Source organism: Sinohyriopsis cumingii, chromosome 10 (genome assembly GCF_028554795.1).
Source record: "Sinohyriopsis cumingii isolate HCF-2022 chromosome 10, ASM2855479v2, whole genome shotgun sequence".
Classification (NCBI taxonomy): Eukaryota; Metazoa; Mollusca; class Bivalvia; order Unionida; family Unionidae; genus Sinohyriopsis; species Sinohyriopsis cumingii.
In genome coordinates, this window is record NC_142970.1 from 66,692,095 (window position 1) to 66,709,263 (window position 17,169).

Here is a 17,169-nt window from a genome sequence, read left to right on the forward strand (position 1 = left end):
TGGTCTAAAATGCTGAATAGAACTCACTGACAACCAACATGTAGTCTGTTTGAAAGTATTTTGGTTTTCTTGCCATCGATGAGAATTGCATAAATATATGATAACTATATCTCTATATGTAATCTGCATACTAGAAATACAACCAGTATGTCAAGATACATCAAAGGGGCACCACCTACTTTCCAAAGATGGAAAGACCTTCAAGTTCATATGTGTATCAATATGTATCATATAGCAGGCTGTGTATCATGAATTGTATCAATGTGAGACACAGGTGTATTATTTCACCCTTGCTAACAACCACTGTACAAGTAAGAAAGATGATCCTGACTAAATCACTGCAATACTGTTCTCTTGATTTCATAGTTATTAAATCTGAAATATCTGCCAAAGAAGACAAGTAATTCTTTAAACTGGAATGGCATATTCGTCTTCATCTGAAGCACTTGTACTGGGAACTGGTGTGGATATTTTATTAGTACTATTTTAAAAAAAGATCTTATCGATCGCTCTGCCATGATTACAGATTCTTCAGTGCAAACAGAATGAAGCAGAAACTGACTGTTTGGACTAACATTATGAAACTGAAGGAGGAGCGCCTTAATTTGTATTATTTCATCTTGAATCAAATTTCAAACCGTTTCAATCTATCAAAGTGATAAAATGACTCTCCTTCTAGTGCTGTGTTGTTGCTGACAATCACTGATTAAAGTTGACAGTGATATGGGACAACAACTGTACAGCTTCATATAGAAACTGATGTTGAGACAGCTAACTTTCAAGATTTAAAATATGTTTTTCAGTTTATCAGTACATGAGTATTGACAGAATCATCTTTATCCAGTACAAAGTCAAATTTTATCAGTAAAAACTGACACATACTGGTTTAACAGAACCTCTGTTCAAGCTCACTAAAATTAGCCGAGTAAAGGATAAATCAAACACATTTACTAACCAAGGATAATTGAAAAACTTTCTTTAACAAAGAAGATTGATGTTCATTGTCTATCAAACATGAAGCATAAATATAAGTCCTGTCTTCCAAAACTCTGAGTGGAAAAATGGTTAGAATTCAATCAAATTCTGAAACATAAAAGGCAAATACAGTACTCTACTTAACTCATTATAAGTAAGGTCCCAAAAAAATGCATGGATTCTAATTAACTTCATCCTGAAAAGAGGAACTTAAGTTATGTCCAAGAGACAAATCACCTAAATCAGAGTGGTTCCTGTGAAGGTCCATGATGTCATAGGAGTTATTCAGTAAACAATATGTGTGTGTGTGTGTGTAATTGTGCCTACTATAATATTATATATATTTTTCAGAAGATTAGAGAAAAGGTCTATGCATGTTCCAACTGCAAACCAAGACCTTAAGATCACTCTGTGGAAACATCTGAGTGTACGGAAACCCATCAGAGCCATAACATCTCAAAGCTTGCCATTAAGACCATCAATCAGAAGATGTATTTCAATCATATGATCTCTGCTATTTGCAAAGTCATGCTTTCCATTACACACATTCTCGTTCTCCTTTTTGCAAAACTGAAACTTCCATTTGAAATAACCAAGCCTCAGAGCTTTTTCTACTAATTTTGGATAAAAGTACCCTGGCTTTAAATTTAGGAAAATCATTGTTATTTTGTTTACAGTGGGAAAGAAATCATTTGTATTTTCATTAAATTTGGAAAAGGAACAAAAACTTTAAATAACCTTAAAACTATTATTTCTAAACATTCCAAGCTGCAATGTTACATTATCGTATTATGTGTAGGTAAACAGTTAAACTGTTGTTTAGAGTTTGATTTTTCTTGTTTTACTATCCATAAGAACATTTACCTTTGTCTGCTGAAAACAATAAAACTTACATTTACATCTCCATCTTTAGCAACATTCCAATACAACCACTTGAGATTACTTTAAGCTTCTCTTTTATTCTTGCACAAACTAACTAATATCATCATCATCATAATCTTTGGTATCCCATGCTGATATATAAAAATTGTGTAACAATTTTGTTGTTCTTGTTGCTTGTTTTATATTTAGCCAAATTTTTCATCACATGATAGCATAACTGGTGAAGGAAAAACCCAGGAAAAATCCCAGTAAGAACTTCCAACACATGGGAACTTTACGAAGTTTTTGACAAGCTTTCTCAATTAACCCACACTGGCCTAGACAGTTTTATATAAGCTCAAATTCACCTGCTGGATGTTCAAATTCAATAACTGCTCAAGATATTTATACATACTTCATTTCCCTCTCAATTTAACATACATTGGATAAATTGTCCACGGCAACCTGTTATGTACAAGGGTAATAGTGTAAACAATCACATACCAGTCAACGTTTTACTTTTCTTAATATCCTAGGGCCTGAATTATTGGCATAATACTTGCCATTATATGCCATTGCATTAATTTAGTAAATATATATTTTTTAATTTGTTGGATACTTTTTCCTAAGTCCCTTGAATAAATCTTAAGATACAAAGAATTTAAAGTGTGAAGCGTACAGGTGCCCATAAGCATTGCTTTGAAATTTCATGAAAAAAACAGTATTCTATGAATTTTACATAGGGGAAAACCTGAATTGTATACATTGTGATAGAAGTCCATTAGTTCTGATAGTTCAATTATGGCAAGATGAAGTTTCAAATCTTTGATGTGGAGAACATTATAGCATGTAATGAAGAGTTCTATTACAGAAATCATGTGAAATACATCCTGATGGGCCCTCTTGAGTTTACATAATCAAGCTTTTGAGATCATAAGAGTTTCCACATTCTGGCCCTGATGGATTGCCATGTAAGTTGTAAAGACTTGCATTACAATTGCATACCAGTGATATTTTCATTTTGCAGTCTGTGAAATCTGGCAAAACTAAGACATTTAAGTAAATTCTGTATACATAGCTGCCTCCACCCCCCTTTCAAAAATACTGACTGCTTATGACAAAAATACTGATTTTTCAAACTTAAATGCATATGTAACTATTTACAACATGTACAACCATCAGCAAAGTAGAACAATAACTTACTTGATTATTTAATGTCTTTTACGATTTTACTGTCTAGAAAATGTGTGCAAAAAAATTGCCAGCAACACTACAACTAAAAGAGGAAGGTTCATTCTAAAAGAAATTTAGTAGAACTTCCAATCAAATTACATCAAGGTTCTCTCTGGTATTTATAATGTTCTAAATTCAGGCTTTATTTTTAATGATGAAGCAGCAATATGATGTTTATTAGCTTTTTCATGGTTTTATGTCATGGCTGCCTCCATGCAATTTGTAAAATGCACGGTTTTCTCCTTTACTTGATGGTTTCACAAATCTAAACAAAATGTCCTTCCAGTTATTTTCTTTTCTTTGCTGGAGAAAATTTTAATCTTTTTTTGACATGACTAGAAGCTGAATATTACAAAGATGAGATACAGTGATAGCGGAAACTACTTTGTGCAATCCAATATGGTGGCTAAAGACTGGCAAGGCAGCCTTGATTTTGAATGAACCAATCATATTTTAGAACTCTCTACCTCTATATACACATGATATGTTTACTCTCAGACTGGAACCAAGTACCTCTTCTCAACAGAAAATTGCAACGAAATTTCTTTTTTAAAACTTTCTAATTACAAAACGGATTTTTAACAATAAAAACATACAGGTCCAAATCATGGGACAAATACAGGATACATGGTAGCTATGTTTATCACGTGAAATTTTATGAGGTCATCCATGTGTAGATGCAAAATGGAGATAAGGAGCCTTTTAGATTCCTTTTTTATATATTTTATCAAGTTGATGATTGTATGGAAGAAACACAGAATAATCACTAAAATAATTCTTATCACAGTCCATCCAACTGTTTGCTGATCACACAAACTGCATTTTTTAAACGTAGTTAGAAGGTATTTGGCTTACAAATATTAATATTTGGCTTGCAAATATTAATAACTTTATTAACTTTTATTTAATATTAATAATATTAATAATAAATAATATAATATAACAGAACTATAAGAAATAACACCAGGAAATAGCTTAAGATAAGTAATAAATTATTCTGCAAAAAAAGCACGCATAGAGGAGTCCTGTAAGAAGTCCTAACATGTCTCCTCAACCTCTCATTCACATGTATAAAATCAACATGAAATAAATGGATTTTCAAAAAATATACTGATGGCAAATAGAAAATAATTGCATTTTCAAAAAATATACTGATGGCAAATAGAAAATAATTGCATTTTCAAAAAATATACTGATGGCAAATAGAAAATAATTGCATTTTCAAAAAATATACTGATGGCAAATAGACCAAAATACCTATAACTTTTTGCTAAAGAATGGAAAAATGCAATCATTATTATCTTACCAGGATGTTGTGGCTGCTCCGAGTCTTCTAACTGAATTGTACCAGCACTAGAAGAACGATTTATTCCAGGAGTCTGTCTACCTTGATATCCCAAATTTGGTTGTAAATTAGATGGTGCATTGCCGCTCATTGTCTGAATCAATCCATATGTTTGTGGAAAAGAAGGCACTCGCTGAAATCTGGAGGGTCCGAGTCCTTTTTGGGTATTTGCTCTATCTGAAATAAGAACAAATTAATTCACTTCATGTATAGTGATGTGATGTGATGTGATTTTGATTTTTAATGTAGCTTTACCAATTTTTCAGTCATATCACTACGATGTCTGCAATGTGGCAGTTTATAGTAATGTCTAGCACTGGGGCATCATGCCGCAGACATGTAGCATGATGTCCCACCCAGTCGCATTATCCTGACACCAGGCCGACCAGTCATAACACTAACCTCTTAATGCTGAACGCCAAGCGAGGCAGCTGTTAGTACCATTTTTTAAGTCTGTGGTATGACTCGGCCGGGGATCGAACCCACGACCTCCTGCATCCGAGGCGGATGCTCTAACCACTAGGCCACCGAAGCGGTTCATGTGTAGTAAAGCCTCCTTAATAAAAAAAAAAAAATCATTCTTGGGACTTAAGAAAAGTGGTCTTAATGCCACATTGGTCTTAGTAATGAGGTTGACTAAAAATACTGAAATTTAACTTGATACCTTTGAATTTGTGGTTGTTTCAGCAAATCTGATCAATAGTCAGTTTTAAAAAAATTGATTGAAAAATGAACATAAAATGCACTACATGACACCAACATTCTGCATGAACTGCTTTGCAGGTAATAGGTTAAAAAAATACCAATCACATTTTTAATTAATTAATCGATTAACATCATTTATTTCTGTGCAAGCCAACAGAACATGTCAGTGAATATGAAACCACTCAATCTTCATACAACCACTCCTTCACTGTTATTGCACCAGCTGCCACATGAAGTGTATACTGTGTAAGCTAAAGCAGCCTTGTGATCAAGAATGTCAGTCTATTGCATACTATTCTATGATACTCCAACAATTTTTATTAAGCCCATGACGGTAATATTGTGTGTGATTTGGATTTTTAATGTAGCTTTAACAAGTTTTCAGTCATATTTGTACGATGTCTGCAGTGTGACAGTTTATAGTGATGTCTAGCACTGGAGCATCATGCCGCAGACATGTAGCATGATGTACATTATCCTGACACCAGGCTGACCAGTCCTAACACTAAGCTCTTAATGCTGAATGCCAAGCGAGGTAGTTGTTAGTACCAATTCTGAAAGTCTTTGGTATGACTCGGCCAGGGATTGAACCCACAACCTCGTACATCCGAGGCAGACGCTCTAACCACTAGGCCACCGGAGCAGTTGATGGTAATATTAACCAAAGTCTTGCTTATTTAAGTGTAATTACATAGACTGCTCTGCTGCAGCATAATAAAACAAACCTTATATAGTTACTAGGGCACAAAAAAAGCAGGTCCCTCTGATCTCAGTACCAGGTAAAAAAAGATGACTAATACACAAAAATACAATGCTACCTCATTTCAGTATGCTCTGATAATTCACAAACTCACTTCTAATGTGCAGCCAGGTGTGGCTACAATTTTTTCACTAATATATTGAAAAGGCAAAACAATATGTCCCAATTTGCTTAACATTGTTTTTTTTAAATGTTTCTGCTGAAAATTTATATTATTGCAAGGAAATCTGGAAATGACAACATGGAATTCACAAATGTTAAGAAATTAGATATTTCATAAGATTTTCTTTAACAAAAATAATGTCACAATAAATGATACAGTATACAAGGAAATAATGAACACTTAAAATATTATGAAATGCCTCCTGGTGGCAATGATATGAAACAGTAATTAAAAACGTTTTGTCAAATGAAATGTCTCTCAATCATTTTAACCTTTTGTAAATTTTGGTTTCAATTCAATCATAAAATCTGTGATCTCCTCTCAAAAAATATGAAACATTAAGACTGTCATGACAATGACCATAACAGCTTCCATGAGGACCCAGTTATGCGTTTACTCAGGCACTAAGCTTGGCGTATTATGACAACTGTTGAAAACTCAATGGTACTTTGCCCTAATCAAAAGCTAATTATCTGATTATTATCACTGATGTGCCAACTTTAAAAAAATATCTATGCATAAGGTCAGCCTAATTTCTTATTTAATTCTACACTGTAGATAACTTTGAAGTTCTGCACCTGGCTGACACGTGGACTGTTCTTCAAATTTGAGGTGAAACATTTGTAAACATACTGCAAGTTCCAATAAAACACATTATTGTCTTTTCTTGTTCTTTTCTGTAAACTTTTTGGGGTTATTCAGATGTGCTTTTCTTGGTCAGTTTAACTGTAATGTACTAAATGTCTTCCTTTGTACAAAGGATATAATGGTCTACTCAGTCATGATAATTGGCTCATTGTCAATGGCTAGAGAAAAGGTGCATGGTGACATTTAAAACTGCTAAATCAATGAATTAACCATTTCAGTCAAAATATGGGCTTGGCTCCAGTGCTTTCTGGGTAACACTATGAAATAATGTGTGATTGTTTACAACCGATACACATGTTCTGGCCTTAAACGGTAAGCAACTACATCTTTACTGATACAGTGATTGTCAATTTGATCTAAATTCAAAACTTGTCTTCATTTTACTGACTTTAATAGATTCCGTCAGGTCTGATATCTATTAAAATCCGATGGATAAAGATTTCTGTAGGATAATGGAAATTATAATTCTCAAATATTAATTCAAGTTGCTAGCACCCCACCACTCTTTCACTTAACAGTTAGCAAAATTTTAGACTCCCTCACTATCTCATGCACTCAACTGTATTTGGTATGAGGCCTCCAATAAAATTTTTGTTATGAAATCTTTAAGCAGCTTTGTTGTTTACTACATTCAATGACACAGAATGGTGATAAGAATAAATGTTTATTCATGTAACTTATGTTTCATTCTATGGTCATCTAGTACCAATATTATAGGTCAGTGTCAAGATAATCGCTTACCACAATAAAATATTATGATTTATTAATGCATTGATGATACCAATCCAGGTATACAAGATAGGGTTTTAAATACAGGGTTAATGAAAAATGCTTTTTCACATACATCTCATTCAAAAGTTCCCAGTGTTTGTTATCTGTTAGAAAGCTGACATAAACAGTGTATAAAAATGCACAAAGTAAAACGAACATGCATGAACATGAATTTAGTATCTGAATTGCATACATACCTGAGCAATCCTAATTTGTCCCCCTCCCCATAATTTTAACCTTTCAGGTAAACCCTATCCTAAAGGCAAAAGTCTATTAGGTCTGTGAATTTGTCTTTTCATGCCCAATAAGTTATTATGATGGATATTTCAATAGTTTCCAAGCTATGACCCCGGGGTAAGTCCTTTAGGCAATATGTATCAGCTCCATGGTCAATATCACTCCGGGCTAAGTCCTTTATGGGATATGGATGATCTACGGGGTCAATATCACCCAGGGCTAGGTCGTTTAAGAGATATGGATGAGCTTCACCATCAACATCACCCTTAGATAAGTCCTTTAGGGGATATTGATGATCTCCAGGGTCAACATTACCCTTAGATAAGTATATTAGGGGATATTGATGATCTCCAGGGTCAACATTACCCTGAAATAAGTATATTAGGGGATATGGATGAGCTTCAGGGTCAACATTACTCTGAGATAAGAATTTTATGGTATATGGATGAGCTCTAGGGTCAACGTTACCCTGAGATAAGAATTTTATGGGATACTGATGATCTCCTGGGTCAACAATACCCTGGGGCTAAGTCATTTGTGGGATATTGATGATCTCCAGGGTCAATATCAGATGCATATATAAATCCGTCTTTCATGCCAAGCCACAACATGGGATTCTTAAAAGCTTCTAAACAATAGCCCAGAGACTAAGTCCCTTGGGTAGGGTGGATTGCAGATTCAATTAGGAAAATTAGGGGACTTGTGATGACCTTTACATGAAGAGAGATATTCAACTAAGATAGCAAACATTGTTCCAATCAGTGATTCTAGTAGCTATGTAATGGTACCAATATTTTCAAAAGTTCAATACTCCAACAATTCATCATCCTCAAAACTACTGTAATATTATATAAAAATGAAGTTCATTTAATTCTGTCAAAATCAAGTGCCTTAACTTGGAAAGGTTTATACTGTTATATCAATACTTTATATAATTGTAATATGAACAAACCTGGTCTAGAGTACTGTTCAACCTGCTTGACCAATTCTTCACGTTTGATGGCTTTAAATATATCGTACAAAACCTGTACATTTTCTACTGACAGTTTCCCCTCCTTTTCTAGAAATATGAAGAGCTCCTGAGCTGTCTCTAGAGCCTGAAGATTACCACGTTTAATGTATTCACTTTTCAGGACAAATTTTACTCTTTTGACTTCATCATCTGACAAATCTTCAGCAAGTTCAAAGAGCAGCTTTCTGAAATGAAAGTGTATTCCTCTGACCAGATACAAATACAAACATCTTTCAAAACACATTTAATCTGAAATGCATATGATTAAAGTCTTTTCTTTTCTTTACTTCGTTAAAGAAAATTTATTTAACACAATAATAGAATATTTTTATCGAAAATATTTAAGCAATTATCATTAACAAGTCTAATCATTTGCTCTTAAGTATAACTAAATTTCTTGCAACAGCTATGGTTGAGAATGTATAATTTCACACTTAAAAGCAATACATTATCTAAAGTGCTCCTGAACCATAAGCATATATACATTTTAAAACTTGCTAAGTTTGGAGAAAAGGAATCTCTTAAAAAATCAGAAAGGCAAACCCTATCCTTCTATGATTACACTACAAAATAACACTGACCCCCACTCTGCAACTCACAATTTGCAACCCCATAAAAACCTCTACAAAATCTAATCCATAAAAGCTGCATACTATCTTTGGCTTTCTATTATCTAGTAAGGTTATGCTGTGAAATGCAAAGTCAGGAAGATGGGCAGTCAGGGGCTACAACTCTTCTAAGTGATAATGTACAAAACTTTAAGTTAAACTCTTTCAAAAAGTCCCATCAATGTATTGCATGCAAAACTTGGCTGAAATCCAAGACAACTTAGTAAAGTTATGCCCTGAAATACAAAACTAGGAAAATGGGCTAATAGGCATAACAATTCTTCTAAATGATAATGTGAAACACTTGAAATTAAAACAATTTAATTGAAAATCAATAATGCTTATGGTAGCAATGTTATGCTTAAGGAACTCAGATCAGAAAGATAAGTAATCAGGGACCAGAACTCCTATATATAATGCCATGGAATGCTAAATGTCAAATCAAGGTGTTATCAACCTGAAGGTACTGAAATAAAACCAATTTTTTTGAAGTTATCTTGCAACCAAAGTCAGAAGGAAAAGCACATGTAAGAGTGCAAAGTTATGCAAGTTACAGGCAACATCCTATGAATAAATTAACTGTTAAGGGTCTTAACTCTATCCAAAATTAAGTTCAGATAAAATTTATAAAAGACAAAAGACAATGTCCACACCAAACTGCAAAAGAATATGTTGACTGGTTCCCGAGCTATGCTGGTCAAAAGGATATTGATGAAAAAAAGGACATTAACTTCATCAAGACTGGACCTAATACATATAGAAGGCACATCTAGATGACCATGATTACATGAAAAATAACTTAATAATTTATAATTTACAAGAACTGTTTCCTTCTGCTGGCAGTGCATATGCTCAGTTTCAGCACTGAAATTAGCTTCTAATAGGGAGTGTAGATACAATTGATTTCATGATGAAAGCACTGAGGAACATAGTTAAAATTTGATATAAATACAGTTGAGATATGTATTTTGATGATATACAAACTCTTTATGCTGGGTAATTGCCCATATGAACACACCTCCTCTGTTATGAGGGCACAATGTTTGCATTTTATGATTTGTCTCAAGTTTGATTCAGATGAGATAAATTAGGTGTAGGTTTGGTTTTCAAATAAAATCATATTTAGTGTTTGTGATAGATGAGCAGGTAGTGGTGCTACCTTACAATCTGAAGAAAGCAAATTTGTTAGTAATTATATTTCTCTTAGAATACTTACCCAGTCAAATTAGTGTTGGTTAGAAATATATGTCCTGCTACCTCCCAAATCCAGCCCTCACAAAGACAAAAATTTGTCTTTTCTGTCTATAATATATAAAGGACAATAACTATTGTACATTACCTCCCCTTGCCACCAACAGATGGCATTAGTTTAAGCTGAGCAGAACTTAGTCTAATGGGTTGCTCTAACTGTAGGAAGGCTGGGATGGTATTCAAGTAATGTGATCATGTAAGAAACATAATTTAATGAGAAATTGGATTACTCTTTTGAATACATTCCCAGATCACATTAATGTTAGGAGAAAAGATCACAGGTGAAAGGAATGTTAAGCATCCAACCTATATTCCAGGTAACCTCATTCCCCATATGAAGGTTAGCCCACTCTCCTAAATGTGAGCAGCACAACCTGGAGCAAGGCAACTTACATCTGGAAAGAAGAAATAAAGAGATCGTTCCTACATGAAATTTCTAGGTTAACCCAACAAAAGCTGTGCTGGGCACTTGTGCTGGTGTCAATTGGGTCCAACAGCCATTTATGTGTCTGAGTCTACAAGATCCTGAGTTTACTGCTGTGGAGCATAATACTCTAGAAGGTTGACTGTGCATGCCAACTGATGGCCCCAAGAGATATGACAGTCAAGGCAAGGCTCAGAGATTACTTGTATCACATGATTGTGGATGTTCATGAGGCAACTCTATTCTGGTGATGTATCAAGAGTATGACATACATATTACCCACTTCAACCATGATGGGAGGGCTTGAGGGGTTCAGTCTTCTTTCCAATGTCTGACTGGGAGAAAGGCTCACAGAAATTCCTCTTATCTCATGACGAGAGATCTTCATGAAGTGACTGTTTCACTGACGCATCAAAGTATGCCATGTATATTATCCACTTAAACCATAATGAGTGGGTTTCATGGGTTTTGTCCTCCTTCCAAGGTCTGACTTGGCGAAAGTAGTGTATTTGAGCTCCACAAACTGGGTCAGTCCACTTAAGAAAAATTCTGAGCACAATGATGGCAACCAATTCCATGGAAATTGGGATGCATCATAAGCCAAACCATCTGATTGAAACTGAAAGTATGCTGGGTCAACATAGAGGGCATGTAATTTCATTGAAACTGCATACCAAAGCAAACTCTGTCAGGAAACAGTTTTGTATGAAAGGAGCTTCAGTAAGGTCCTAGCTAAAGGCTCAATTTTTTTTTTATTCAGCCAAGTTACAAGTCAGAGACCCATGAAAGATTCCACTTAGGAAAACAATTAAATTTAGTTATTTAGACACATGCCAAGCAAAGTTGACAATAAGTCAGAGAAGTCTTTGTTTTGATCAAGATCATCCATACCGTGATGATGGAATGCACCCTTAATAGTAACTGGAGTCAACTTTTCCTCCTCTGACTGGAAAGGAAAAAGTCAACTAGTTCAGCAAAACCCCACCAACTTAAAGCTATATTTCGGTCTGCTCTGTGTTGGGATCTGAGCATGAATTATTATCATCAGGTTTATTTCCACATTCAGTCTGAAGTTTGTCCAGGAAAGGATTTAGATTCATACCCACATAATACATTCCTGGGGCATAGACAAAGCATGGCTGTCATCTCTGACAGCATCAAAACTGAGGTGTGGCAGGAAAGCATGGCTCATTCAAGTCATTTAAAATCCCACGAGCCCGGAGTTATTGGTCCAAAAGCCATTCTCAGATAAGTGGGGAAACTCCCCCAAAGTATCTAAATTTCTGCCTAAAACTGCAGAAGATGGAAGGACGTAGAAATGGTCCTTCAAGTCATTTGTCATCCATGCACCTGGACTTACAGGCCCTAAAGCTCAGACTTATGGGGGGACTTACTTACACCAACTATGCTGCCTAGAACTGGTTTGAAAACTCCACCAAACTATTAAAATTCTTGAGATGTAACAGCCTCCCCAACAAGTGTGGCCAAAAACATCAATACTCTTGGTCCTTTGATTTCATATTTTCAAAATATTGGTAATCTTGTCCCTTTGATTACACATATCACTCCCTGATTCTTGTAGTTATCCTTAGAACTGTCGATCATATATTATCTGACCAAACGACACAAATGCTGCATGTAGCCAATGATGTACACCTTGTGTATGCAAGATATAAGTCATGGGATTCTTTGCTGACTTGAATTCTTGCATTTAGTATATTTAGTTGTCAAAGCTTATTCTGAAACAACAAAGTAAGAAAGCGAGAAAAAGAAATGCATAGTTAAATGTGTTAAAAATGTCAGGGAAACCCACTATACAAGGGATGATAAATAGTGTGCATGAACAGCATGTTTTAATAATATTTAGCCATGTAGAACCGTGCATTTTGAGAATGCAGAAACTTCCACAGAGGTGACAAAAATAATGGATACCAATAACAGAATAATCTTTAATATATCTGAAAATCCTCAATGGCTGGAATGAAAGTAAGGTATCATAAATATCTACTTGGTTTCCACAGGCAAAGTGAACAATGACTGTCAGTTCACAAGTGAATGCTTAAACTGTTGCCACCTGTACGTGGCAAGTGGAGGCAACTGGTTAGAGCTACTGCCCTTTGTCTATATATTATAGACAGAAAAGACACATTTTTGTCTTTGAGATGGCTAGATTCAGGAGACAGGGTTTATATTCCTAATGTTAAAATGATCAAGGAACAAATTTGAAGGAGAAAAAAAATCCATAATAAACATAAGGCCAACTTTAAATATGTATATCTCTACAAATATCTGAGACATTGGAATCTGAGGTCAGATTCAGATTCCACAAGTCACAAATATGTAGTAAATTTCAGCCTAATATCTGCAAAATAAATAAAATAGCAAGCATCTGAAAATTCCATGTAACCTGATGAATATATAAAAATAAAAAAACTGAATTACCCTTCCCCACTTCAATAGGCCATACATTCCTAAGTAATTGGATCTTTTTTTTACTGAAAATGTGCATGCAACCCTCATTACATAGACGTACTCCTAGAAAATGTTTCAGGGAAATCAGAGATAATCACCAGAGGATCTCTAGGTGGAATGAAATTAAAATTAGAGTCAGAGCAGATATTTTCTTAGTGCAGCCTTTACTTTCTGACAAACTAGATTACCATGCAAGTACATGTAGGTATTCTATGGTAAAATTTGGTGACATCACAAAAAGTCTAGTACCAATCCAGTAAGTAATATTTCTCACCAAATAAAAAATAGAATTTGGTTACACAGACATACTATATATATTCAATTATAAGTCGACATTCTTTTTTTTCATAAAAGTTTGATTGGTGCAGAGTAGGAGTAGTCTTATAAGCATGAAATATTAACAATTTAATAAATTTATATACTAGAAACTTGACATCTTTGTCGTACATACAAATACTGTAAATTCAATTAATTTTGTTTTCATGCCACTATTCCCATTCACAATGGCCTATATGGTAAACACTATGTTCATGTTTTATGATGGTATTCATTTAACAATACTTGTATTGGTAAATTAATAATACCCAAGGTAAAAAAATGTCCATCAATGTTGTCTACCATGGGTATTTAGTAATAAGTATACAATTTCCATTTTTGTGGCATTTCAAACAACCTTTATTTGCACGATATGTTGTGTTTTGCTGCAAAACAATTTATTACTGTTATGTAATACAAGTTTGATTTATATTTTCCTTTAAAATAAGCCAGATCTAATAGCATGTTTCGATCGTGACATCACTTTATACATGTGCATTAGCCTAGTCATGTGACAGTACATCAAATATTTCTGTTATAATTATAGATCACAATGTCACAGAGAAAATCGATTTATTTTAATGATGTCTTGACTAACAACATGATCTATGTACTAGACTATAATGTCTGTTATAAGAAGATGATCACCTGTCTGAGATCAAAGTCACTGATCATTCCATTATAATAAAGTGACCCAAAAACAGCTCCATTGAACAATGCTAGTTTCCAAGTTATATTTTCAAAGTTATCTACCAGAGCATTTGGGCCAATACAATCCTTGTTTTCCAGTTGACAATCTTTTGATGAGCTCCAAATTTGATTCTCGTTCAGCACCAAGTAGAATCTGACAAATCCTGTGTTCACAGGGCAGAATCGTCTTTGTTTTTCCTTGTGAAAAACCTTTGATTCAGCTGGAAACTGAATACTTGTTCAGTGCCAGTTTAACATAAAATGGCTTTTTGAAAGCCTGATCTTGGTGTTAAGCACTCAAACGAAAACATGGTGAAAGTGATTATCTTGACAGGTGTTTTATTTGTGCTCAGAGAGATGGAAATATTGTTTTAGTGTTGTTGGCTGTGTTGGCTTCAACTGATGTTACTCATTTGGTTGAAAGCATGGTGTAAGTATTAAACTTGCCAGGTCTTTGATTTGTGTTCATACAGGTGGTAGTATTGTTTTAAATATTACAGTGACCACCGTTTGATACATTTATTCTTTTGCATTCTTTATTTTGGGTTTTTGTAGAGGTTAAACCATGAAATTAAATACTAGTAACTACTAATATGCAAACTTTGACAGGAAAAACCAAGAATTTAAGTACCCACGAAAATACTTTTTAAAAAAACAAAACCACGAAAATTGAGCCCAACAAAAATAAATGATACTACAGTATGGATGTATAATGTCAAGTATTATTGATTTCTTTGGATTTTATTACATGAAAGTCAACAAACTGTAAGTTTCAATTTATCTGTATCATCTTCTACTCAATAATATACTTGTATTTTCTGCTGGTTTTGTCTTGCACTCTGTCCGTTCATCCATCCATCCATCCATCCTTCTACCCAGTTTGGTATATTTATTTTTTTCAAAGTGCAACTCTGACTCACATATGACAAATCAACACTGAAGAAAATTCTGACTTGCAAAATACACCCCGACTTTAATTATTAGAGTCAAACAGATATTAGCTTTATTTAGTCCTAAGAAGAGTTGGGTCAATTCATAATCTAGCATATACAGTACTTACTTTTCTTGTCTTTGGTTGGCTATCTTGGTTCGCTTGTCTTGTTCATATGAGAAGCAAATGATAACAGGCTACATCAATCTACTACAGTATATATTTAACTCACGACACTAAGCAAAATTTTTTGTCTTTTACAACTAAAAGTACTCATATGATATATGAGTACAGAGAATAAGATTTCCAAGATGGATCAATTTTAATTTAAGACCATCAAGACATTATAATAAGGGGGCGTTCACCAATTAATATGTACTTTAGAGAGAGTGACGTATGTAAGGTGAAGTAGTTCGCATTTAAAACATGCACAATGGAGAGAATGTTGGCATACCTATATGCTACAGTAATGTAATGTGGATGATATTTCTTTGGATATTGTACTTTTGGAAATTTTACATGATTTAAGCACACTGCTAACTAAAATGACTGCTCACTTGTGTTAAAAAATCAGCCTGAATTAGTCTAAAGTACACTATACATAGCAGCTATTAAAATAGGGAAAATGAATTTTGCCAGACTAGACTATACCAGCTTCTGAAAGTGCAATGAATGAATTACCAAATATATAAAATGTAAAAAAAGTTATCAACTCTTTTTTTTATACAATTTACCTCTTAAGTTCAGGAAGTGAAAATGACCAAGTAGAGCTAGCACTTTTTTGAAAGGTGCACATTTGAAGTAAGGCCAAGCTGTATACTCTATAACCCATAGTACACCCATCAATCATACACCAAAATAAAGGGAATTAAAGGTTCTTTTAATTATACCTAAGATATACAAGGTCTTTTTTAAATAGCCAGTATAACCAGTGAGGAAAGCTGAGGAAATTCTTTTTCTTTAAAATCCTAACCCTATGCAAAATACGCAACTGTTGAGCGCCACCTAAGTCCTTCAGTGTAAACACCATGTTGATATGGCCACCCATTCAGGAGAAGTGTAACAAATTTTTCAAGATAACCACTGTGGTGGTCATACTAAATGTCCAAGCTCCACCAATTTCATTTATCACCAACTAGACCATGGGATGAATTGGTGTGTAAAGTTACATGATAATTTCAAAAGCAGTTTAGGAATAGTGATAAAAAATTGGTAGATGATGGATGAAAGAAAACCACACATCCCTAAAGCTCTTCTGCTCTATGACAAATAGATCTAAACTTTAACCCTCAAGTATCTCACCGAAATGGAGTAGGGCCTAAACATGAGCCCTGTCCTGCCTTGTCTTTGACACTATTAGAATCAAAGCCAAATTTCTTGATAAGGTCCAAACGATGCATTTCCATCAAGCACTCCAGCACAAAGTCCACATTTCCTACTTGAATCTTTCCGCTGTTCTCTAGAATTTCAAAAATGTCTATCGCACGTGATGCTTTCTCAAGTTTTGCAACTGAAATTGTTAAAAAATATAAGTTCTTACAATTTTGTAAAGTTATGAATGTGACCCTATACAATTTCATTTACAAACAGATAATAGTTTAATAGAGTTTTAATTTTAGCTTTTTTATATTTTTTTTCAGTACACCTCACAAGCCTCACTTTATCCACTATGCTTTTTGTAACTGATTAATAAAACAACAGTGCTCATTCCGGGAATGGAAAAAGTGGGGCCTAAATCGCTTGTACAGGGTTGAAAAGGCCAGGTCAT

General features: G+C 34.3%; 1 protein-coding gene across 1 annotated transcript in view; it reads right to left on the bottom strand.

The window, feature by feature from the left end:
* LOC149790308 (uncharacterized) overlaps nucleotides 1-17,169 on the bottom strand; it is a 58,619-nt gene that overhangs the window by 36,427 nt on the left and 5,023 nt on the right. Inside the window, exons 3-5 of the mRNA XM_089972361.1 lie at nucleotides 16,704-16,911; nucleotides 8,651-8,895; nucleotides 4,376-4,591 (exon numbers count right to left, since the gene is read on the bottom strand). Of these exons, the coding sequence (XP_089828487.1) occupies nucleotides 4,376-4,591; nucleotides 8,651-8,895; nucleotides 16,704-16,911 (669 nt within the window). The remainder of the gene's footprint in view (nucleotides 1-4,375; nucleotides 4,592-8,650; nucleotides 8,896-16,703; nucleotides 16,912-17,169) is intronic.